General features: G+C 35.6%; 1 protein-coding gene across 3 annotated transcripts in view; it reads left to right on the plus strand.

Moving 5' to 3' along the window:
- Positions 1 to 25284, plus strand: part of TOPAZ1 (testis and ovary specific PAZ domain containing 1) — a 41543-nt gene that overhangs the window by 12554 nt on the left and 3705 nt on the right. For 2 of the 3 annotated variants that reach the window (XM_018075692.2, XM_018075690.2), the window contains exons 5-19: positions 1013 to 1074; positions 2882 to 2994; positions 5226 to 5311; positions 6032 to 6169; positions 10359 to 10422; positions 11557 to 11708; positions 11929 to 12021; positions 12305 to 12420; positions 13845 to 13914; positions 14921 to 15095; positions 16522 to 16622; positions 20521 to 20686; positions 21505 to 21669; positions 22711 to 22914; positions 23933 to 24116. In XM_018075692.2, coding sequence (XP_017931181.1) covers positions 1013 to 1074; positions 2882 to 2994; positions 5226 to 5311; positions 6032 to 6169; positions 10359 to 10422; positions 11557 to 11708; positions 11929 to 12021; positions 12305 to 12420; positions 13845 to 13914; positions 14921 to 15095; positions 16522 to 16622; positions 20521 to 20686; positions 21505 to 21669; positions 22711 to 22914; positions 23933 to 24116 — 1889 coding nt within the window. The remainder of the gene's footprint in view (positions 1 to 1012; positions 1075 to 2881; positions 2995 to 5225; positions 5312 to 6031; positions 6170 to 10358; positions 10423 to 11556; positions 11709 to 11928; positions 12022 to 12304; positions 12421 to 13844; positions 13915 to 14920; positions 15096 to 16521; positions 16623 to 20520; positions 20687 to 21504; positions 21670 to 22710; positions 22915 to 23932; positions 24117 to 25284) is intronic. The other variant, XM_018075691.2, reaches the window with a different exon arrangement.

Below are 25284 nucleotides of genomic sequence, written 5' to 3' on the forward strand. Positions count from 1 at the left end.
CAAAGTTAACAGCACCACTTTGTTCCTTGATCTCTTAGAGAATCTGAAAGGGTCTGTCAGATAGTATAGTTTGCTGAAGGTGTAGTACTTGTTGCAGTATTGCCAGGTCAGTCCCAGCTGGGCTGCTTCATAGTGTTGTCTTTATAAAATCAGTGTCCTGCTGTTCTGTATGTGGACAGAAAACTAGCTGTGCCGACTTGGGCAGGGAATGCAGTGGCAGAACACTTGTTGCAAGTACTCTACCATTTGGGGTGATTTTTGTATTTTGCTTTTTTGATGGCTTTTCCAATTGATAATCCTGTGAGAAGGACAAAGACTAACCGTGGAGAAAGTGCTATAAACATTTGGGGAACTGCTAAAATGAAGTTTGGAAATCTGATGAGAGTGCATCTATGTCTAATTCTTTGACTGTCATAAATTTGTGATAGATTGTGAAGTTCCAGTTACTTCCATGAGTAATGAACAAAACAAAGCCAGGATTCCATGACTTTGTTCTGTATTAGTCCTTTCAAATTCTCACCCCCAAATATATTTGGCGCTGTCTATTTTCTCCATATCATTGGGGATTTTTTAACTATACAACATGGTATATAGCTGAGCAAAAGCCTTAAATTCCTCCCTGGTACAGCTTTAAATTTCATCAAACTTGATGAAGTGGGTTTCTTGATGAAGTCTTTGGTGGGTTTCTGCGCATCTGTCAGGCGCAGTTAAAATTGGGCAGTAGGCCTAAAGATTTCTGGGATTATCGGTGGGAGCAGAGAAGTCAAGATGGTCACATCGCTTTTTTTCCAATTAGCAGTCACCATTTTAAAGATCAAGAGCATAATGGCAATATGTCCATTTTAAAACATGTTGTAAGACTAACCCTACAATCCAAATTACAGTTCTACAGTCAAGGCTATATTATCACACCTTTCAATAATCACTAACAGTTTTAAGTCTGTAGAGTAAAGCATAACAAGCTTAGTAGTGCTTGGCTGTACCTGAAAATAACTTCTAGATATCTTCACAGTTCAAGTTTGCAGATGGAGTGCCTGATGTTAAACAAGAAAAAAAGAGTGAAGCTGAAAAAAGGTATATATAATGTCCTTCATGTAACCTGTGGTGTTCCCTAGTTACTGTACAAACAAAACATGATGTTTTTACCAAAACACCGTCAGTATTTCATACAGTTTTTCTACTGCAAAAGTTAACCCTGTCCTGACCAGAACCAGGACACAGAGTAATTTTCAAAATAATCAAGAAACCTTAGGTGACAGAGAGAGTATTGGTTTTTTTCCAACGCCAGTCACAATCTGTGAGAGGTGTGAGGTGTACCAGAAAGAAGTCTGTTAGTGGAGAATACTGCATGTTTTCATTAATCCACTAGAGAGCTCCAAACTCCTCCTCCTGGTAAAATATTGTTTGAATTTACCTTCTTTATGCTATAGAATAAGAAGATTATGCTGATTAAAATATGTTTGTGCAAGTGATTCTGCATTACTTCACTACTTTAGTTGAAATGCAGCACTCTGTGTGGTTAAAGAAGAGGCCTTCATTTGGACTCAAACTATTTTCTCCAGTTTTACTCAAAAATGTTACCATTGCAGAGTTTCATGTAGAAGAAAACAGAGTTGCTGTTCTTACTTAGCAAACTTCACTTCTAGTGATGCTGTTACTTAAAAAAATAAATTGATTGCAGAGCTATATAGTTTACAATCCATGGCAAAATTGTATGTAGTTTCATGTCTAGATTAAAAAGAGACCTGAGATTGTTGTCCTGAAGGTAAGTTACTATGAAAATCCTGCTGTCAGACCTGAGGCTGGCATCACAAGGAAGTATAAAAAAAAAAATTTACATGGTAACTTGAAATTTCTGAGTAACTAAATCTGCAGATTTTTTTTTCCCCTCTGGAAACCAACCCAACGCATTTAAAAATAAAGACTGATCCTGAAGAATTTGGGTTTATTAGATGGAATTTCGTCTTCTCTGCCACAGCATTTTCATTTCAAATTTATTAAAAACAGCCTGCACTTTAGGAACAATTCAAATTATCTTGGCTGTGTAAATAGCTAGAATGTGCCCCTCATAGGGGATAGCAACTCTGCTTCTGTCTCTATAGAGAGGCAAGCAGAGTGAAATGTCCTTTGTACTGGACCAGGATTCTTAATTGAAAGGGGGAGGGGAGGAAGAACTCATGAAAGGGGATGATTTTTTTCCTGTGGCTTTGTTTCCAAATAAGAAAGAGAATACCAAGTATTTGGCTAACAATATTTTTTGATTATTTTTGAAAGTGTCACATTTTAGCAGTTTAATTATCTGGAATGAACTGGGATTTGGGATAGTTAAAGGCAGAACAGTCCTGAATTGGAGTTCCCTTTGAAATCACCTAAATCTTCTGCCCAGTAAAATCAGGTTTTAGAAAAGAAAACAGTCGGCTCTTCAAATGTAATTTGAAAAGCTTTGTGGTTTACTTCTTTGGCAGATATTACATAACAGACTATGGTAAACAGCTTCTTCAGAGATGACAGAAATCATCTCAGTCTTCCTGTCAGCATAGTGGGGAAAAAAAAAAACAAAACAAACAACAAAAAACAAAACCCGAAAGTGGTACATGGGTGCCTTTTCTACTTATTTATTGAATTTCATATGATTATGCTTCAGGACAGAACAATATGAGCTAAGATGATAATCATATCGGACCAGGCAATGTGAGTAATGAAAGTCAAGTTGCTGGGACTGCTAGCTTTTTAAATTTACAGCAAGTTTTGAAGTGTTGTATAAATTGTGGAAGAAATTCTCATGTTTTATATACTTAATCTGTCTTTTTAGGCATACAGTATATGAGAGAAGCACCTGTTTACTTAAAGAATTTTTAAAATTTTTTTTAATACTCAACAGTGACTGTAAATACAAAGATCTTGTGAACTGTGAATTGCTATCAGGATCACCACTGAATGACCCGAAAGTAAATATCTTCAGTGAAGCTACAGTGATGAAATCCTGGACAAATGGTATTGTATGCTGTATTGTTGAACCCTCCAGAATTTATTTTTTCATGTGCTTTATTTACTTATAATACGGATAGTCTTCATTTCCTGAAGGTGTTGGCTGGAATTTTAGATTGCATATATAAAAGCAAAACTGCAAGCTCTCATATGATAGGTTAGTGAGGGGTTTTTGGTTTGGTTTTTAGCAGAATTCTATTTGGTAGGGTCAAATAGCAGTCATATTTATGGTTGTCCGATACTTTAATAGTACAGCAACACCTGTGTTCTTAGTAGTTTGATGCGTGATGTTTGAGCCATGTCATCAGCAGGTAACTTGTTTTTCTCTGTTTGGTCAGAGAACATGACTGCAGGTCGTCTTGGTTGGTTGTTGTTAACTAAACTTGCTAAAGTGATTTACCCACTTTGCTGAAGGTCAGAATTTTGTTGTTTATGCCAATTCAAATGTTTGTGAGGCATGTACTAGGCTGGATCAAGGAAATTACGTAGATTTAATAAATAGCACTTCATGTTCAGTATATTTCACACCTGGGACAGATACCTCTTCAGCATCTCTGCCACCAGGGAAATCATAATGTAATGGAACTGTAGTCACTGCACATAACAAATCTGACATTTAGCTTTACAGAAATGCATGGTTTATTTGGCGTACAAGATAGAGAAAACCAGGAATTGATTACTTATGGATAGGTACTGTATTCTGTTCCTTTGCAACAGCTGCTTTGGGAATTAATGTTTTTAGAATTATTGATTAATATAGATATTTATAAACATGGATTTCCTGAGTTAAGATCAGTGACAGAGATTCTTGCTTAGTTTCAAATTCTGATGCTAGTCTGAGCTTGTAGAACGATTTTATCGTCATGTCATTTAACAATATTTTCAGGAAGTGCAAAGAAACATGCTATAAAAAGCAACTGTGAAATACTTCTTCAGACTCCAGAGTTGTTTGAAACTGCTCGTGTCTTTGGCCTTAAAATGTATACATCTTCAGAAGAGTTCTTCTAAATCTTCTGTCTTAAAATCATTCAAAACAGTTGCCAAAGCAAGAGTTCCTGTGCTAGGACAGGGCAAAACAGTCATTTATTCCCAGAACTCTGCAGGCAGGATTGACTATTTCACTTTAGTACCATCTTCCCTACAAGTGTGACCTACAGTCAGCAAGGAGAGTACAAACTCTAGAAGGGACCTGATCAGAAACTCTATGCTTTGGGGATGGCAAGAATCTGTAGGAAAGACTTCTGAGATCAAGTTCCTAGTGCTGTTTTTCTGCAGCTAGTGGTTGGCTGTTTTCTTGGTCTTTCTTATCACTAACCGTATCCAATCCTGAATTTATCAAATTGCCCTCCATCACTGCACAAAGTTTTGCAACTGTGACAGTATGTAACATTAAATATTTAATTATTCAACCTTAGGTTTCTCCTTCCTATCCTGGGATAGCCCTATCTGTTTAGAAAGACATGCAGAATAAGAACCATGTACCTAGTGCAAGTCTCTAGTAGAACATTCATTATTTCATGCTCTTTAGTAACTATAGTTTGTCAGAAAGGGCTAAGCACCCTGTCTTTTGAACAGCCATTCCTTTGGAGGGGCTAGATGGAAACCCTAGAAAGCAAGGCTTTCAAAAGCTCTTATTTCTCTTTAGATATGGAGTTGAAAATTTGAACTTTTATCTTCCATTAACATTATTCATTTTTCAAAGAAAAAAATCTGTTATTCAATAATAATTAAAGTTATAAAACCAAGTTTCATGGTAAAGAAACCAGTAATTTTCATTGGGCTTAAGATTGCTGCTGCTCTGCTTAAAACATAAGAATATGAAAGGTTTTCTTTCAATTCTGAAAAAAAAGTTTAAATTTATGGCTAGTGATGTTGGAACACAAAGATTACTGATAAAGTGGGTGGGTTATTTTTCCTTTTGAAATTTAAACTTCTGGATATTTTTATTCCATTTCTTATCTCTATAAGTTAGAGACTAGGAACCTTGGATAAAACAGTGAAGTTTTTAAACTAAATGTGCTTACTCTTGAAGTTTGTGTAAAGTCTCACTTCTGGGATAATTAAGAAAACTGTAACTTAAATTACTGGCTTTAGACTGTATTAATCAAATTTCCATTAATCATTGCTGTGACTTGAAGGAACTGTAAATATAAAGGAAAATATGATAAATTGGAGTGGTTTCAGTATGATTCGTTTTTATTATGTGATCCATTTATTGCCCTCATCCTAACTTTTAGTTTACAAACCGTCAGGAAAAAGTCCTTTACAGACATTGAAGAATTTTGGAGATCTTGAGCCATGGAGGATGGAGAAAAATGCAACTGTGAGTTATTAAGTCTTTGATTTCTGATCCTTTGGCACTAAATTTCTTATGAATATTCAGACAGTTCTCCATATATCGAGTCAGAAGTTATGAATCTATGTGAGTTTATGTTTCTGCACCTTAAAGATATTGTCACTGAGCAAATACAGTTTCTGAGAACAAAATCGGTGATGATGGGAGAACTCTTCAATTTCTTGATTTTACTTTTAGCTTAAGCAAAATTTAAAAATGCTTATTACTTTATCATTTTTTATAGAACTGAAAAGCAGACAAGGTTTCACATGTTTAAGACAGCCTGCATTATCCATCATGCTGGGCACTGAAAAAGGGTAAAGGGAATTGATGCCCCGGAATTCTCAGGCTGCTACTCAGAGCCATGCAGGAGCTTGTCACCTTTCTCTTTCTTCCTCCTCTCTACTTTTTGGCCATCTCATTTAGCAGTTTTTGCATTGTCCCTGTCTGTGGTCTTCAGGACAGGCTTTTTTTGTGTTAAACATTAACACGACATGACAAGATTGATCTTTGTCCCCTTTGAAATGCTGCAAGGACAATATAGACATGAGGATTGTTTCAGAGGTTTAATTATAGATCCCACATTTTTTGCTTTTCTTTATAATTTGTAGTTATTTTGAAATTCTCAGAAAAAAAAGAGCATGTTTGCTTTCAAAAAGTACTACTTGTTTGTTCTCTTCAGCTTGTTGCAACTTTATTTTATTTCAGGCTTCTCATTCAGTCCAACAGATCCTCGATGCACTTGACTTGCCCCGTAAATACTGCAGATACTATTTCATGACTTCACGTGGGTGCACAAGAGCAAGATGTCGGTTCTGCCATGTCCCGGAACAAGGGGATGAAAAGGTAACAGGTTTTGTTGAAGTTAGGAACAGGTTGTAAGTGTGAACACTTTAAATGCAAAACATAATCTCCTTTGTTTATTTATATATGGAAAGGGAATAAACTTCAGAGATTGATGAATGAAAAAAATGTCCAGAAAACCTTTCTCTCAAGGTCTCTTAAGTTATTTTTTTAAAGCATGGTACAATTTTGAGCTAGCAGACTTTTAAAGAGAACAGTCATCAGCAAAAGAGCAAGAACTAGGTTGTGCAGATATAGAGTAGTAGATTGCACAGATTCTGAGACATTTCTATCCTGAGCATCAGAGACTTTCAGCAAACCTTTGCAGAGACTTTGTATGTATTGTCAAAAGCTATCCATGGTATATGACTTCCTGCATGTTTTTTGCAGTATGGGCATGTTTGTTTAAAGGTGCTGTAATCTCTTTAAATGGAGCAACAATTCACATAATATTTGCAAGCAAAAATAGTTTTCCAGTGATGGGCAAAGTAGATATGTTTTCAAACTTTTTAACAGAGACATTGTGAGTCTGTAATAATTCCAAGAACTGTGCAAGGCAAGCTAATCATGCAGTCATGTAATAAGATTTTGGAATTGGCTGTATGAAACCAAGACTCAGGTGGTTTTGTAAGTCACTTGGAAGCAAACAAAAATGTCAAAACAGATGAACAAAGAAAAATGCCTAAACTTGTCCTCATCAGACCTTACAAGATATATTTCTTATCTGCCGTCTTCTTGGTATGAGTGCAGTTTCATCATTAGTGTCAGTAAGACATTTCAGAATCAAAATGTAAAAAGTAACTTGTATTGAACCTGTTAGACATAATTACTAAAAAAAAGTAACATCTAAAGAAGCTTATCCATCTTCTGCATCAGAATTTTTAAAATACATCAGTGTAATTCAATTTTATTTTTCTTGATGTTTTCTCTGTTCCTTTCTATGTCTGGAAAAGCTGCTTTACTTTCTGCTAATGCTTTGTAAACCCTCTGAAAATTTATATTACATCTTAAAGATAGTAAGATAATTTGAGAGTAGTTTTGTATGGGACATTTTCCCTTTTCCTCAATTTTGAAGTATCTTCGGCAGGCTGTAGTGAATATTAGTAATTTTCAGCTAGTTTATGTGAATTAATGTGGTTTGTAATGCTTCATTATATACAGCCACCTTAAAGAATTATTTGCCCCAAACTAGTAAAAATCCATTCCATTTAATTTTACTGGTGGTGCAGCAGTCCAGCACAATTTTGCTGTTCTGCCCACCAAACCTAGCCAAACTTTACTGGTAGTCTGAAAGTATACTTTGAGTTTTGTTTGGTTTATATTTATTTATATTTATAGACCTGTCCATTTCAAAACGATAATAGGCCAAGCACCTCATGGTGGCACCAAAGTACATCAGTGGAAAACAGGTAAAGTAAAAAAGTCATCCAGTCATATAGAGGAGAAATACATCTCTCCAGGGACTGCTGTGCAGACTGGTAGTCCACTTGCTTAATGCTTTGTTTCCAGTGATGATTGTTACTGGAGTTTTTGAAGAGAAGTACCTTTCCCCATAATGGATATTCTTTCCTTTTCATTAGGTAAATAGTTGATGCTTTAAGGTGTAACTTCCTAGTATTTAACACTTTATAGCTGAGATTGATCACACAACACAGCAGTGATTTAATTTATAAAAACATCATATGGTTTGAAAATCAGCGTACTCTTTTGCTCAGCAAGTTGTACAAGTTACTGGTTTTGGGTTTGTTTGTGTTTTTTTTTAAGATGCCTTTAATTTCAAACAGTGAAATCTCTTCTGTACTAGGCAAAGTAAACAAAACTATTAAGACTGTGTTTTAAATACTCTATGAAGTATTTGAAGGGAGGGCAGATCTTAACAATATGAATCAGTGTCTGATGGAGAGAGGATAAAGAAGATGAAGCTGGGCTCTTCTCAGCGGTGCACAGTGAAAGGGCAAGAGACAGTGGGCATAATACAGTAAATTGTTTTGCTCAAAAGGCACTTCAGAGTGTAGCACAGATAATAATCACATGGTTAAATAAGTGGTTTGAAAACATGTCTTTATGCAAACTGTATTTTTCTCTCTCATTTTATTTTAGCTTTGTGCACCTTACTCATTTATTTTGACTTGTATCCACTAAAGAAATTATTACTTTTTGTGGCTTCTTACTTGCTTTTTCTTTGATCATATGAACCTCTAACTGGAAGCAAACAGCATATAAAATAGCAAGACTGCTGTCTTCATTAGTGTTGTCTTGCAGCTTTGGGACCTTGAGTATATCCTTCTGTTGTGGTGGGGGTTTGGTTTAGTTTTTTTTATCTGGATTTTTAAAGAAATTAGACTTTACACTGTCCTTCTGTTACTGTCTCTAACAACCATTAAATGACTTTTGAACTTGTTGATTGGTTTCAGCCACATTTAGTAGGGACTGTGCATCCTAAAGATTACACAGGGTTCATAAACAGAATCGCCTGTAAAAAGGATCATGGTTTTGATCTCACTGAGCAAAAGGCTGCAGCATGAGGTTTTCTCCCTTATTAGACATCAGAGTGTACACTGGCTGGAAGATGCTGAAGGATTTCATACATTCCTGTGTTTGTTCTTCTGAATAAGCACCTCTGTGTTACTGTGGTAGGACTGTGTTTTACTGGACAGCTGGTTGCTTGTATAAGATACACAGTCTTTTATTATAGTTTTTATTAAATTGTCATGTTGAACAAGTCATGGAATCAACTGATAGGTGACAGAAGAGTGGGATTTATACTACCTTTTGAAAATATGAATCATCTCTTTCATGTACCTTCATTCAAAATCTATTACAGTTAACTCAAAATTTAGAGATTCTCAGATTTTTGCATGGTCTGTATGTGCAGTTATATGTTTTAAAATTGAAACAGCTAAATCAACTGAAGCCTTCTAGAAGCTGGAAAGGAATAACACATTTAGTTTCTTTTACTAATGTAATATAACATGTCCCATGATTAAATACTACTACAAGTGGGTTTTCCAGGCAATTTCACTAATACTTGGAACAGTCAGAGCTCCAGATGCAATCTTGGCTTTTTTTGGGAGTCAGTCCAAGGAAAGAGAAAAACAGCTTCCAAAAGAAAGCAAACTAATTTCCGTACTATAAGCATTTATGAAAGTTTGTTTTGGAAATGCCCTGAGCCACCTGGGATTATAGATTTGGATTAAATGAGTTAACCCACTGTCAAGTCACACTTCACGTATATTAATGATGACATGATTTTCTGAAAGGTGTATCTTGGACTGTAGTTCAATAACATTATGATACTGTTTCAAAGTAAAAACAATAAGATTTATATTTAACATACTTAGACGTACAGTTTTTGTGTTCTTGGGCTTGATGATCTGAACAGGTTAATGGTTTTAAAAAAAGAAAGGTGTCTTGGCCACAAGCCAGTGTCTTTAGCTTTGATGATAGATCATTTGCTGTGTAACAAACTCCATGAGGGGATCCTCTGTAATTTTTAAGTTGCGTGTAAAAATAAACCTGACTCAATTTTCTAATAACATGACTACTAATTTAGGACATTCCCTGTCTCTTGATTTTTCATTATTTCACAAAATAGTATTAAATATGACCTATTTACATTGTTGTGCAGAAAGACTGTAATGTTCCAGAAGTGACAGAGGATATCTGAAAGGGTGGGTGGGTTTTTTCCCTAACTTGGAATTCTAAGATTTAAACATATTAGTCTTTTTTTCTACATCTGCAGAGGTAGAGCAAAATGTGTAAGTATCACAAAGCTGACAGAATGTTCCAGTACCAAATAACTCATGTGGACTTTTTTTTTTTCTTAATTAAGTGGGTGTGGGGTGAAACGGTTCATTAAATGAAGTTAGTGAGTTTTTTGTTCTGTGTCCTTATAAGTGATTCTTTGTGATAATCAGTGTTACAGTCTTCATATCTGGATGATTTTTTGACTTCTTAGTTGCTATGTTCCATGTAATTTTTCTTACCACGTTTCACTTTAACCTTTCTGCTTCCCTTTTTCTGTTTGTTTACAGTCTGCCACATTAATAGTAATCTTGAAGTAACTGCATTTTCAGTGTAAAGCTCATTTCATAATAGAAGTCATGTTTGTGAGTAGTTCTTTTGTTTGGCATAAACTGAGGTAACATTTCATTATAGGTTTTTTTGCCTTTTTTTTTGTTGTTGTTCCTAGATTTGCATGGCAATTCTTAGGACATACATTAAAATCAAAGAACCAGGCCTCCTAAAACGTGCAGGTATGGTATAGTAGTAGCTGTTGATGTATCTTTGATACTTAGCTTATTTAAAGCAAATAAAATAGGTTGTCGAGAGAGAAATGGTTACCTCTTCAACAGTGAATAAGAAGTTCCTATTTCAAATGAATATGTTCAATCCCTGCATTGTCATGTTTAAATTTCCCAGTCAGGCTATACACAGTTATCTCAGGAGGTTGTTAGAAACTTACTTCCACAGAAAATGAACTTAGCCTGACTGTAACTAGATTTGAGAGTAGAAATGCATGACTGGGGCAGGGGGGATGTTTAACAGAACTCAAATTTTGTTAAGGTGCTTTTGAACACCCTGGCCAAACATCACAAACCCAAAACCTTTAGAATGAAGCTCTTGGAAGTATTGCTACTGCACCCAAATGGCTTTAGTTTAGTCCTTACATAATACCATATATGCAGGCAATTATGATTAACCCATTTTAAGAACTGCAATTGGTGCAGATCCATCTGAGCTTTTGAGTTCAGTCAGAAAGGACTTTGTTTTGGTTTGGGTTTTTTTCACTCTGGACAGTGATTCCTTTTGTACCTGTCTTGAGCAGTCTTAAGTTTTTGAGAGCTTCTCGGGGTGTAGCAGAATGTGAACGGAGGACTCAGTTGCACCCAGTGCTGTATTGTTCCCATGTTAAAATATTGAGTGTTTGAATGTGGCAAACACTGTGTACCAGCAAGCTATGGTACGTGTCTGTCAAGGAAAGCTAGCTGTGCAACAGGTTGTAAAACCATCCACCATAACACTGCACTTCACTTTCTAGAGCTTCATGTCTGGAAAGGCCTTACTGCCTTGATGCACATACTAAATCTGACCTGATTTTGTGCATTCTTCTTGCGCTGCACCAAATCAGCTAAACTTTCTTGAAATCTACAGGGCTTGCAGTGTTCAGTTCAATTATATGAGGTATTTCAGAATAGTCAGTCTGGGTCTAGTAAGGTTAACACTGTATTCAAACTGGATCCCTTCACACATTTTTCTCCATATCCCTGTCCCATAATATCTTGGATAATTAAGGGTTGTTACACTGCATTTAAAATGTAAGGAAATAACTTGCTTAAATAGTTAGCATCAGTTACCCCAAAGTGAAATTAATTTAATTGCTTTTTCAGTCCAAATATTTGTGCGGTATTACAGAGGAGTTATTCCTGGTGTGGATTTTGCTTCTCAAGTGTTGAATGATCTTCTTGTTGCTCTGCTCAAGAACTGTTTGTTGCAGGAGGTATTTTGGATATTGAATGTAACCGTGGAAATCAAGACACTGGTAGGTGACTTTGGAATATTTTTAAATCTTTGTTCCGTAGTTTCTCCACACTCCAAGTTTGAGTATTATGCCATTTGTATTAATAAGTTTGGGTTTACTCTGGTACTCAAATCTTGGGTGAGGGGAGCAGTTCAAAAGTTCCCATTATAAAATCTCTAAGCTTCATTACTGAACAGAATTGCAAAACTGATTGTGCTTTTTTTTTTGTTGTTTAAATTAGCCAACTACAGATGTTCTTCTGAAAGTTTTTGAGCAAGTGGCTTCTTTGAATTTAAGAGATGCTGTGCCTACATTAATCCGTACCTTTCGTAAGGTATGAGTTTGTACTACTGCTACTTGTTGGAATTTCTGAAATACTTTCCCTGTTTTAAAACTCTAACATATTACTTTAAAAAAATTGTACTGAAGTAATATTTAAAAGTGTTATTGTGAGTAGCTGAATTGGTTGTACGGGTTTTTATTTAATCCATTCTTTTTTGAGTAAGATTCACTGTGACATGTTTTTCCCAATGTTGTTTGCCACTTACCTCTGAAAATGTGTTAAGTGATCACAATTTTTTGTATGTTTACTTTTCTTACTTTTTTTGATATTACAGCTCGTTGATGCTGGTATGTTCCTTGAGTTAGACCATTTTGACTATATTGTTAAGTTACTTCACCAATTGCAAGTTTCTAGTTGGGAAATAAGCATTGTTTTGAACATAAAATCCAGGTATGTCTTTAAGGAACTGTTTTTCTAATTATATCTGTCTAGTTTCTGCTTTAGATTCTATTTTTATAAATTTACGTAAAATCTTTAAAAGATGTTTTGAGATAAAATACTGTCGTATCATGCCTAATTGTATTTAAAGTGGTGTCAATCTACTGTGCTTCAAAGATCAAGGAACGTTAAGTCAAAACTTAGATTCTGATTATTGTTTTTTTTCCATATCAACCGTCATTGTACAATCTGCTCCCTGCTGTGCTACAGGCTTATATAACTAGTCAAATTCAAAACATCATGGTTTAATATAACATTTATGCCCACATAAGCAAACAGTACTTCTGCAAAAAATAACCCTTCTAGACAATACGAGGATTAGTTACAATCTGAAGTAGTTTTCTAGCTTCCTTTATGGTGTGCCATAACTGCTAGGGAGTTATGTGCCAACACTGCTAGGGAGGAGGATCATTTTTAAGTACTGCTGGATTATGCTGGGCAAAATGTCAAATCTGTTCCAAAACTGTTGATACCTCCACTTCGCTTGAACAAGATTGTGATCCTTCTTTTTTGTATCATCTGCATCGTATACACACATGCAAACTGAGAAACTAAATTTGTGATTCATAAACATACCTTTGATTCTTAGAGGAGACCAAATATGCAGCATCTACTATCTGAAAACAAGCCACCACTGTTCCAACTGAAAGAACTGTAGAAATTATTTTCTGCTTTTGCATAGTTTTCCCAGAGTACTTTCAACCATGGATCTCTGTTTTTTACCTGTGCAATTTACCACAAATGCTGGAGGTCATTTTAATCACTTTTTGTATCGGGAATCTGATTCACAAAGTAATGACTTCTTCCAGGTTGCCTCAGTATGTATGTGAGTTCAGCTGAAGGTGAGAAATGGTCTGTATCTATGAAGACTGAGCACCTGTGCTACTTCAGTTACATGTGTTAGCACATGCCCTGTGTAGGTTATGCCTCTCTACGTCGTAGCATCGCACTGAGTAGATGTATCCATCGTTTCAGTGGTGGCATCAGAATAAAGTGTTGTGCCCCTAGGTATTTGAATGTGACTTGCAGTTGTCATTTTATGTCAGAAATACATGCAATACAGTTCTGTGCTTACTTACTGGATTTGCAAGTCTTATTTGTACCTTTTCAGTTACACTTCAACTGAGACAAGGGAATATATTCTGTAAAACTAGCTCTGCTCAATTATTTGTTTAATACATTTACTGTCTTCCCTTGGCAAGATTGTAAATGAGTGTTTTCAGTGTGCAGTTTGCATAATGTGAAGTAAACAGAATCAAAAATCAGATCAGTTTATTGTTCATATATGGTCTTTTGTTGTTTCTCTTCTGCTAGTGCATAATTTAGTTCAATAGGGTGTGTTATAATTACGTATTAATATTTTTTTCATATGGAAGATTTAGAGAAAGACACCATTTTGAAAAGAACTGGCTTTTTGATTTCAACTTAGCAGCAGATGAAATTCAGGTACAGTATGTGCATTCTTCAGACTTGTTGGAATACTTAAACTATGCCTTTGAAACGTACAAGAAATAGCAATTTCTACACCTTTCTAAATTAGTGGGCTTTATTATTGATTATATTGAGCTTATGATCAAATGCTTTTATGTAAAGCCATGTTTGGGAAGGCTTCACATGCAAGGGAATACTGTCTTTGGCTTTTCTGTGATGTCAGTATTTTAATTTACATACTTGTAGTTTATATCTTGGTTTTGCATCTAATTTAAAGATTTTATAACTTTAAGCAATTATTTCCTATGCCTTACGTTTGTTATGCTTGTAGTTGGTAGTGGTGCATCATTCCTCACCAAAAATTTATTTATATTATTTAGCAGATAGAATTCACATCTAGTATAAAAACACACAATTGTCAAAGGCTGCATTTGACAACACTAAGCAGGAATTTTAAAGAATAAGAAAATACTGTAAAACATTCTTTATTTGGACACTTGTGTGTTTTATATTCAAGGTCAGATTACTTATTATGCTCAATTATGGTTTACATATTATCACACATAGTGCTCAAATCCAGACACTGAAATATAAGAAGGGAAGAACCTTCTTTTACTCCTTCAGCACCAAAGTTACCAAGTGATCTGACAAGCAAACGACTGACTCATATAGAAAATAACCATAAATCCGGTGTGCATCATGTCAAAAAAAAAGGATAGTAAATACTGGATGAATACCAGTTCTTAAATAAGATGCATAAGTTATGACCTTCCTCAGTTGGGGTCATGACATGAAAAAAGAAATTTTATTTCTTGAGGGACAGAAGTAATTAGTAGTCCATGCAAGTTAGGCAACGTGAAACTGTGCCATATGAACATGAAGGTTTCTTGGCAGTACCATTTCATCTCCATCTTTTTTCTGCTTTAGTCTATCCCACGTGTATCTCTCAAATTTTAATATATTTTCTGTTTGGTGTTCTGGAAGCAGGTTTGCTTATCTTTATCCCTTGCCCTCTTCACAGCATTGTAAGGAAAAAAGGGATTGGACCAAGCTGGGAACTTTGTATCTTAATGCAAGAACTGGATGTGAATGTTTTGAGGATTTTCAGAAATTATTTTTATCTATTGCTGAAATACTAACCAAAGATTCTGAGTCAGACAGACCAGAAGTTCCTTTCTGTGATTTTGCTGATGCAGGTAAAATTAAGATACAATAAATGCTTTTTGTTCATCCCTTTTCTTTGTAGAAGAGTTTTAAAAGAGGGAAAAAAATATTTTGTATAGTTTTATGATTATTAGTTAATTTTATGTTACAGTGTTCAGAATTTCTTGAGTTGCAGATGCAATCAGCTGTAATGTTCAGTAGAAGCCATTTTCTACTAGAAGTAAAATCCACAGAGCTTACACTTAAAGTCAAAAGAAAATTCTGAAGGAGGAACACTTGATCTTTGTGAAATCAAGAAGAGAACCCAAAATTTGTGGTCTTTTAATAAGAATGACCTGTACTCAAGACAAAGGCCAATGTATTTAAGTATTGTCATGTGAAGTGTCACACTATTAATAGCGTAAATAAACTTTAGAGTTGTCAATATATATATATAGTCGTGTATTTTAAAACACCTTGAACAGGGTTACATCATATACATAATTTATAGCTTTTCCTTAGTAATTTGGATTTTTAGAAGTATTCTCTAAAGAACCAAGAGTTTCTCCAAGTGCTGTCCACAAAACACCTTCTAGTTGCCCCTTTCCTCCGTGTGCCCCTTCATTTGCATATCTGTATCATTCTTCCTCACAAGCTCACAAGTTACTGAGGCTCAGTGAAGTGTCAGTGGGATATTTAAGTGTTTTATAAGGGACGACTCAGATACTTTTCATCCTGTATTAACTACTAAAACATGATGAATACTTATTCAAGATATGTGACATGACCTTTCTGACCACAGACTTCTGTATTACTAAATGGCTATCACAGCTTCCAGTTGTGACACAGAGAGAATATTTTGGCAGAGCTTGGAACTTAGTCTGCCTTCCCTAGAGCAGTGGTCTCCAAACTGATAGGCACCTCCATCAGTAAAAGATTTTTGAACACTCGCCCCCAATTTTTTATGTACTACTGCGCTAATATATTAAATGCATTAGAAAGCATATACAAAAATAGAAATTGCAAATACAAGATAAATAAACACTACATTTTAAAATATTTATTTTTATTTTCTAATGGTACAAAAAATATTCCCACACCTGAATGGGTTGAGACCAAAGAGGTGGTACAATACATTTGGAAAAACTGGTAATTACTCAGTTCTGCAATTACCAAAATTTCTTCATGTTACCAGAAAATGTAAAGCTTACTTTACAAATAATGATGTTACTAAATTATGCCATTATATGTCCAATTATTTTATAGATGACTTAGACTACTATGAAATACTGTCTGAATAAACTATAGTTACTTACCCTACTTCCAGTGTTAGGACTTAAGGAGTTACTACTTTTAATGGTAAATATTTCAGAAAACAGATTTGATATTTTCACAACTGTGTTTTTCAAGCATTTAATTTCTTTTAAACTGCATTTACATGTAAAATTTTTTTAAAAATGCTTTTCGTTTTCTTTCCAGTAATGAAAAATTCACAACCTAATGAAGCAGACAGACTTTTCATTGGGAGGACTGGAATAAGCGTGATGTATTCTTATCATGAAGTACTGCAGTGGATGAAGGTATACTTGGACTGTGGGAACCTGACGGGAAGAAAAAGAAGTAGTAATTTCTCTTCTAGATGTTAAATTGTGTTTCTCTAGTTGAATGGCTCCACCTGCCTCCTTGCCATCTTAATACTTCTTAATTGTCCAGCTGGATCAAAGCATCTCACTGTGCCTTTCTGAGCAGTGGGCTTCTGTGGAGCCCATCATAACTTTGTCTTGCGACCTAGGAATTTGATTGTTCAGGTTCGGCTTGTGATTTTTCTGAGCTGAGGTTGAATCTGAATTAGGAGACCGGTCTTCCTGATATTCTGGGGTGAGGTGCTGATGGGATTGTTTCCCAGAAATGTGTGTTTCTTCTGTCTGGCAATAATGCTGCGTTTTGAGACCTCACAACTCAAGTGATATTTAGAGAAGTTTCAGCAGTTTCCTGCACTGGTGCTTCTGCATCTGGCCTCAAATAGCATAGATAAGGCCAGAAAGACAGAAAAGCAGCGTAGCAAGGCTGCTCCTGCTCTTGGTGAACTGCTTGTTCCTCAGAACTCCGCTGGAAGTGCTTTTCTTTGGTAAAATATAAATTTCTAAATTCTGCGAATCTTGCAAAACTTGGACATCCCAAAGAAATACCCTTTACAATGCTTTCTTTGCTGTCAAATATTATAAAGGGCCAGGACTAAGAGACTGGACTTTTGACTGGATGTTTTACGCTCCTTAGACCTCATGCAGTATTGGTCATAATTTCACTGTACCAATATCTACTTCAGTGTTAAATTCATCTTTTTCTTCCTGGAAGGAAACAGTGTATTCCAGACAGAATCTCCTATACAATGCAACATGACAAGTGACAGCATAAGAAATAATATAAACCACCAGCGATTTTGGAGTGTATTTTGTTCAGTGATCAAATTCTGAACTTGGGCCTGATCCTTTCAGCTAATAATTATGCTGTACTGGGATGTTCCTCATCCCATACAAGATGATTTCCAGCATTAATTGTTATGAACAAAAGGAAATGCTCTCTTTGTTCTTCCCTTTGTCTCTTGAAGTTTTGGGTTGTTTTTTTTTGTGAATTATCATCAAGGAACCCATTTTGGTTCGCCTCAAAGCATTAAATTGTCTTTTGTGCTAATGGTTAAGCCAGGTCCCAGGAGATACTTGATAGAGGTGATTAGTCTAGAAGCAGTACACCTGTTCTGATGAATCATTAAGTTTTCAGCATCAGCTTGTTGAGTTGAATTTAGCAGGTCCCTGTCAAGCTACAGAACAGTGTGGTACTGTTTAAGAGTAAAGGGAAGGAGAGAGGCTCTTTGCATTAGCACTTACGTAATACTGCACTAGAACGTTTTTAGGCATTTTTGTTCCACAAAACTTAGCAGTTAGAACAGTTAAGATAGTCCTAACCATAGAAGAGGTGATATAAATTTTTGGCATTGAGGAGTGGTAGTGCTCACGTGCCCATTGAAGAGTTTAGTTTGGCTTGGGATTTGGCTGTCTTCTTCAGCATATAGTGTTCATACACATTCATACATTTTAGCTGTTTTACAGATACTTCTTAAGGGTGATCCTGGTATTTGGATTGCATAATCCCTAATATTCCAGGGAGATTCATCTTCATGTCCTAATTTCAGAGGTGCAAGTTGTCAAAAGCATGCGTAGTGTTTTTCTTGTACAACATGAGTTACTAAAAGTAGATGCTTCTTTCAATACTATGATTTTTTTCATGTCTAGAGCAAAAGATCATGATTTCTTTGAAAATGTTGCATTAGGTATCAAACCCACTTTTCAACGGACTGCTGACCAAGATCTTCAAATAGTCTTATAGACAACCTGTGCTGACCATATGGGAATGTGAATGAGGCTCTGCTCTGAATGATTTTTATCAGAACTAGCAGGTCCCAAATTGATCTCTGCTTCAGGGATCTATCATTTCTACCATTCTCCAACCAGTTTCACTCCATTCTATGTATCAGATAAATCCCTAATCCTGTGGTTAGAGGCTAATATCTACTTGATACTGTGCTTTAGGACATGCCCTGTGCCATTTTATGAATATGCTGGACTATATGAAACTCTAGATATGCTTTTCAGATCGCTTTTCTTTCATGAACATCAAACCCCTTTATTGTGTAGCTTTGATGATTGGTGGCTCTCAGGGGGGAAATATGTATGCTCCTTGGTCCTGAAGAGAACGTTCTTTGTAGGAGGTAAGGAAGGTTCATAAAACAGATGTACTTTGAAAAAACATGCAGATTTGAAACGTGAATACGTCTTCCATGGAAGTGGCTCTTCAAGCAACATTAGACTGCTTTCTGGATATGTACTTGTAGAGAATCCTGTAACATTAATGCTCCTTTGACAGTTATTTCACCCACTTCCTATTCCATCTATTTCCTATCTTGCAGGACTTTGCTATGGTTTATTTTTTTCCAGCTTTTTATTATTTCAGAGAATTGGTCAGAGGTTCTAGTCCAATTAAGGATCTCATTCCACAACTGGATTTAAAGTGCCCTTCCTTTATAGATCATTTCTCTGCTTACAGCTGCATGCTTTCCATCTTCCTATAAAGAAGACTTCTCAGTGGCCCCTCCTTTTGCCAGAAGGATGGAATAGATGCAGTTCCTCCTAAATTTTATATTTTGTCTCTGGTTTGCACTTATATTTTCAAGTTTCTGTTTTGCTCTCATCTGAGTCTTTCTGGTATGTAAGTTTCCCCTTCAGCTGCATAGATCTACAGTTGAATGGGTTCTTCATGCTTTAAATGCTAACTGCAGTGATACTTCTAGTATTTTTATGGGTTTTGCTGAGATAAACAATTGCAGATACCTGTAGGGCTTTGAAAGTCTCCAGTTTTGAGCACATTCCAGTCTGCAGTATGTATGTACATACGCATAAAGCATTTTCAAATCATGAGCTTCTTATAAGTGAGTTTCATTTTCTGTCAGCTTCTCTGTTCTCCTAAACTTCCCTTTCCCTCTACCTTCATGACCCTTATTCTGCCACCGCAATGCATGCTGACACAAAACCACAATTTTTAATAAGCTGCTTCCTCATTGATGCACCCACTAAACGAGCTGAAACACATCTAGTTTGGAGCTTGGTCCATGTTGCTTGACTAGCAAGATGCGGCCAGACAGGGCAAGTACTGAATTCTGCCTGGCCTTGCCTTGCTGGGAACATTATTGTGATATCCCACCTTGACTTGATCATCACCTATTTTAGATTGGTCAGATCTTAATTATCTTTGAGACTGCTACCTTTCTTACGGTTTTGACTGAAAAGGACAAGGAAAAAGTTAAGACGAAGCTTCTCTAGGAAACCAGTCTGAATATCAGCCTGGAATCTTGGCAGTCAACCAAGTTGTTGGTTGTTACACTGTTGGCCAGATAGGCCCAACTTTTTCCAGTTTATTGTCCTGCTGCATACAACTATCAGTGTTTGCTTTTGCTTATGTTGGAGTAATGATTTCAATTTAACAATTATAGCTCTACTGCAAAAAGAAAAATCCCTGTATGATCTTTTTAGAATTTTGCAGATTATGTAGTGCTGAATGGAATCAAAAATAAAAAAATTAACTAAGCAGATAGAAATTAATTACAAAGTATATTAAAAATACTGTATAGGGACATTATGTAATAGAAATAGTGGGGAATAGTGTGCTGGGAACTCTTCAGTGAGGGGTTGGTCAAGGGTTTTTGCCTACATAGTAAAAAAAAAAACTTAACCCTTCTTTAGAAGTTTTGCTTTAGAAGTTTTCTCCCCTGACTCAGTTTGGAGATGAGTCAGGGGAGATGAACTGATGCCCATAAATCTATACCACTAAATTAAATCTGCTGTATTTTGTGTAAATACACTCCTTGTTCAGTGATACCACTGCTTTCTCTGACCTTCCCCGTTTCCCTTCTCCCTCTTACACTAGGGAAGGAAGGTTTTGGATAAACTGCACGAGCTACAGATACCTTTTACGCTCATGAAAGGACTTATAGGTTCAGGGAGGTCAGCATCAAGATGTCAGATTGTTAATAAAGCTGCAGAAATCTTCCTTAATTGTGGAAGTTTGGATGGAGCAACAAGGGTATTGAGAGGTAAGCTTTTGACTTAAATTTGAACCATTCCCTTCTATGACAAATTTCAGATAAAAGATACAAGCTGCTCTGTGTTACTAAATAAAGTTAATAATACTGGGACAACAAAAGCAAATGTGATCCATCTTACTGGTTAGTAGTAGTCTTAATATGTATAAGAAATAATATAATACATAATATTTTTCAGAAAAATTTTTGCAGTAGTCTGGTATCAACACCGTTCTACACAAAAGTCTGCTGTAATGAGGGAGGAGTGCAGCTTGGAAAATGAGCCTGCTCCATGTAGATTTCCTTTGAGCCAGGGGACATTCAATGTCAAAAAATTTCAGGCTTGGGTCAATACAGTGTTTCTTTATGCCTATCAGTATCCCCATGTAATATAATTACTTTAGAATAGTACCATATTTCGGCAGTTAAATAACATATTATTTCCGGGTTTTTGGAATTCTGATCTGCTGAAAGGAGAAGAAACTCAGAAGTATAAAGAATAGAATGTGTTCTATAAATTAATATTAGGATCTAAAATTTGCTACTCAGTTTTACAGATGTATATAGATATTTACAAATTTATATGTGCCACTGACAGTCCATTTTACTTTTGTGATGTTTAACAATATTTTACAATATAAAGGTTCAGAGAATCCATCAGAAGAGCATTTGTCATAAGGAATGAATTATTAATAACTAGAACTGCATTTTCTGTGCAGATCTGAAATTTATGTTATGTTACAGTTTACAGTATATTCTTAATGGCCAAAAATCTCAGCGCCCAGCAGTTTCAGTTCACAGAAATAACACTGCACTGTTGTTTGCCACAGAGTCAGAGTGGACCACAAATGCACCATTGTGGCCTTGTGATAAAATGGACATCCTCAATCGACTCAATCTGTTACATACCCTAGTGCACAAATACTTGAGTAAGAGTTTGTACAGGCAGGCTTTTGAAGTTCTGCAGAACTTCCCAGGTTTGCAAAAACATTCTGGTAAGTAAAGAAAAAGGTACTGTGTGTTAAGACTTAAAAATTTAACAGATGATTCTGTGCTCTTCTTTCTGTTTTCCAGCTAAAATTTGTTGAAGAAGTAAGATGGTTTTAGTCAAGCCTGGGTTTTTTCCAGAGTGTTGTGTTAGTTTAAATTCGTATTTTACTCTGCAGCTCTTGCCACACACGCACACTCTCACACACACAATGTTTATACACCTGTCCTCTTTTTCCAATTGACTCAATTACACAGGGCAACAGGAAAGACCCATTAAATTTTTAAGGATCATACAGAGTCTATACAATTAAATCAAATAGGGATATAATTGGCATGATTAATTTTATCTTAATTTCAGATGAATGCCTTAGGGGTTTTTTTTCCTATAACTGAGCCAGCTAACCTAGACATCTTTTACATACCATGCTAAGAACTAAGTGCTCTTTTGGGCTCAATTTATCTTGCAAATTCTGGACACATACTTCAAAATGAGATGCATAGTTACTTAAGCTCCACTGAGGAAACCTCAGCTGATTCCTCTGTGTAGGTCTCAGTCTGTTGCCAGTGTGTGCTTTTAGGAATGTTAGGAGAGGTTGGTTGGAAGACCATCTACTTACAGAGTACTGAAAGGATCTAATTCTTTGAGGCATGAGGTGGATACAAACAAGGCTGCTCAGTCCTGCCAGGAAAGGGACAGTTCAGAGTTGAAGCAGAACTGGAAGCACTAAGGTGATTTTTATTGGTGGGAGTTTTAAGCCCGAGAGATCAGGTAAAGATTGTATTTATAAGCTTGAGCAAGTGAATGTATTTTTATCTGATCCTCTTGGTTTGGGCAGCAAATTGTTATTTGGACCTTAACGCTTCTCTTTCACAATATAAATGAACTAGTGTATGAAAAGACTTCTGATGAAAAAAGCATTCATGTTATCCCATGTTCCATTTTGCTGATAGAAGCAAGAGTCCTCATTTAGATACTGATTGGGAAGTGATTCTTCAATTAGATTTGCATTTGACTTCAGTAGTTAATATTCTTCATTTCATTTCAGATATTGTAGATGTTTCTCAGTACAGCTGCCTTTTTAACAAGCTGATAAATGCCTGTTTTGAGAACAAGAGCCTTGGGGTCTCATCTTCTGCAGTAGACTTCATGCTTTCAAAAAAAATTGCTATTGATTTTATTTTACTTAGAAGATTAATCACAGCTTTGGGAAGAAGTTCTTTGTGGTCTAAAGCTAGGACATATTACAAAAGTAAGTGGCTTCTTAAACAATGTCCTTCCCTTACAGTCTTTGGATAACATGCTTATAACGTCTCAGTATGTTGGGAAGAAATGGGTAAGAGAAAAACAGTACTTTCTGTGTCACTCTCAGGAATTTATTTGTAACCAAAGTATTTATTAGGAAATAGTTGAAAATAAGAATCATTGCATACTACCTGGCATGAAGTTAATGTAATTTTGATAAAATTAATTTTTTATATTCAGTTTCAGATTTTCAGAAATGTGAACCCTTGAAATGATTGAAAACTGCATCATCTTCACTTTTTCATCTAGGCAAATTATATTTCCTTATACATCTGTTTAGAGCTGTGGTGCTAAAATTATTAATATGTAATATTTGAGAAGTCTGGCTAAGAAGTTTATCCTAACTATAAGAAAATGCCTTTCAACTAAAAGCTAATAGTCAGAAATTGTTTTCAACTCCCCATTTCTGAGCTAAGATAGTACTGGGTGTGCCACTCTGCTGGGGTCCACCAAGAGTTGTCGCTCCACATTGTCACATTATTTACTGTTTGATTTTGTCTTAGAATTGTGGTGGTTAGCAGTCTACTTTGAGTTCATCCCCCTTGTTCTTTTTTAACCTTAAAATGATAGTTTTTCCTCATCTCTCTTTTTTTTTTCCCCCCTAAAATGCTGTATATGTAGGTTGGGTTGCTGGGATCACTTAACAGAAGTTAGGGGAAAAAAGCAGGAGGTGCTGTTCAAATGTTCTCTCACTTTGATCATGATTAATACAGCTTCTGTCTGACCTGCCCTAGGTTGTACTTGTGTTATTACACACTTGGTGTCTCCAGAGTTCTGTCAGAGCTTTTTAATCATAGCTGATAATACTCATGGAAAAAAATAACATTTTACAACAGTGAATCGGTGAAATAGTAAAATCTATTAAGGGTTTGGGTTTTTTCCACATTTAGTCACACACACAAGAAAACAGATCTATGTTAAGTACTGGTGGTCCTAATTCCTCATGTTTCTGCATTTATTCTCAGCTGCTTTATCATTGGGTTGCTACCCACAGCTGCAGGGAAATTCATACCACAAACTTTTGAAGATTCCATCTTACCTGTCTGAAGTTGAGATGCTGTTGGCCATTGAAATATTTCTTGTTTCAAATGCCAGTTATATTCAAAGTCCAATGGCTACTAGTCAGACTCTTCAAATAATACTGAAAAGGTTTGTTGTCATATAAATGTACCATTTTGATTGTTCATGTTATGAGGTAATTAACAAGAGATCCTATTTCCCACTGTCTAGGAAAGAGGATGCTTGGTTTTAAACTTGTTTTTAATCTTTGTTTCGGAATTGGTTTTTTTTTTATCATTATAATTTCTACACGTGTGTAGCAGAACAATAGTCGTTCCAGAGTGATAGTGACTTGTGTTTCCTAACTGAATGTGTCTACCACACTAAGAATGTACTGTATATTCAAAAATGGGATGACTTGATACCTTGCTGTATAGATTGTTGTGTTGTGGTTAAGTACTGGAGTAGAAGGGCACAGTCAAAATGTTAATTCTTTCAAAAACCAACTCTTAACATTTCTTGGCTGTTTTTTGGAAAGTGCATGAAGCCATTTTATTTAATTTTCTTTATGAGGGATAGCTCAATATTAAATTTATTAGTGTTTTCTTTTCCCACTTTCTGTGAGTCTTAATATATGCAGATTAGAAATGTGTTTTGTCGCTTTTTTTTCCATTTGTCTGTAAACCACCAACCATTGTCACTAGGTTATACCTGTAATTTTATTTTTCAAGACCCACTTTTCTCTGAGACTGACTGGCTCAGCGTCAAAATGTAACTGCATAGAAAAGCTACATTTGTTAATAACTATGAACTCGTGCATCTCCAAAACTTCAGTATTTTGTCTTCCTTCCTTGTATCCTTCCCAAGGAATACACCTCTTAATTTTGTTCCTTTGATAAATGAGGAGGTTTTTATCTCTTGTTTTCATATGTATGCTACTGTACCTCTGCTTGTTTTCTTAAAGAGTAAGTTCTGCTATTGCAAAAAAATACAGGCATGTAACTTAGGCACAGCTTTGTTCCAAAAGTGATTACATGCCAAAAATGATTAAACCTTTTTGGTTTGCATTCCTTTACTGAATTTTCCAGCCCAGAGACAAATATTTTTTCATGAATTGTGAATATTGCAGAGCTACTTTGCACTGGCATTAAAGCCTACTACATTTCATTACTGTAAAATATATTAAAAATATACTTTTTCTAACTTTTTAATTCTTCAGAATAATAATCTAAAATCTGCCTAGAAATTAACATAATGTATTATCAGTGAAGTGAATACATGGATTTATTTTAATATTTCTGTAATCTTGCTGCCAGTA

This window comes from Manacus vitellinus, unplaced genomic scaffold (assembly GCF_001715985.3).
Source record: "Manacus vitellinus isolate BGI_N305 unplaced genomic scaffold, ASM171598v3 scaffold_3_pilon, whole genome shotgun sequence".
Taxonomy (NCBI): Eukaryota; Metazoa; Chordata; class Aves; order Passeriformes; family Pipridae; genus Manacus; species Manacus vitellinus.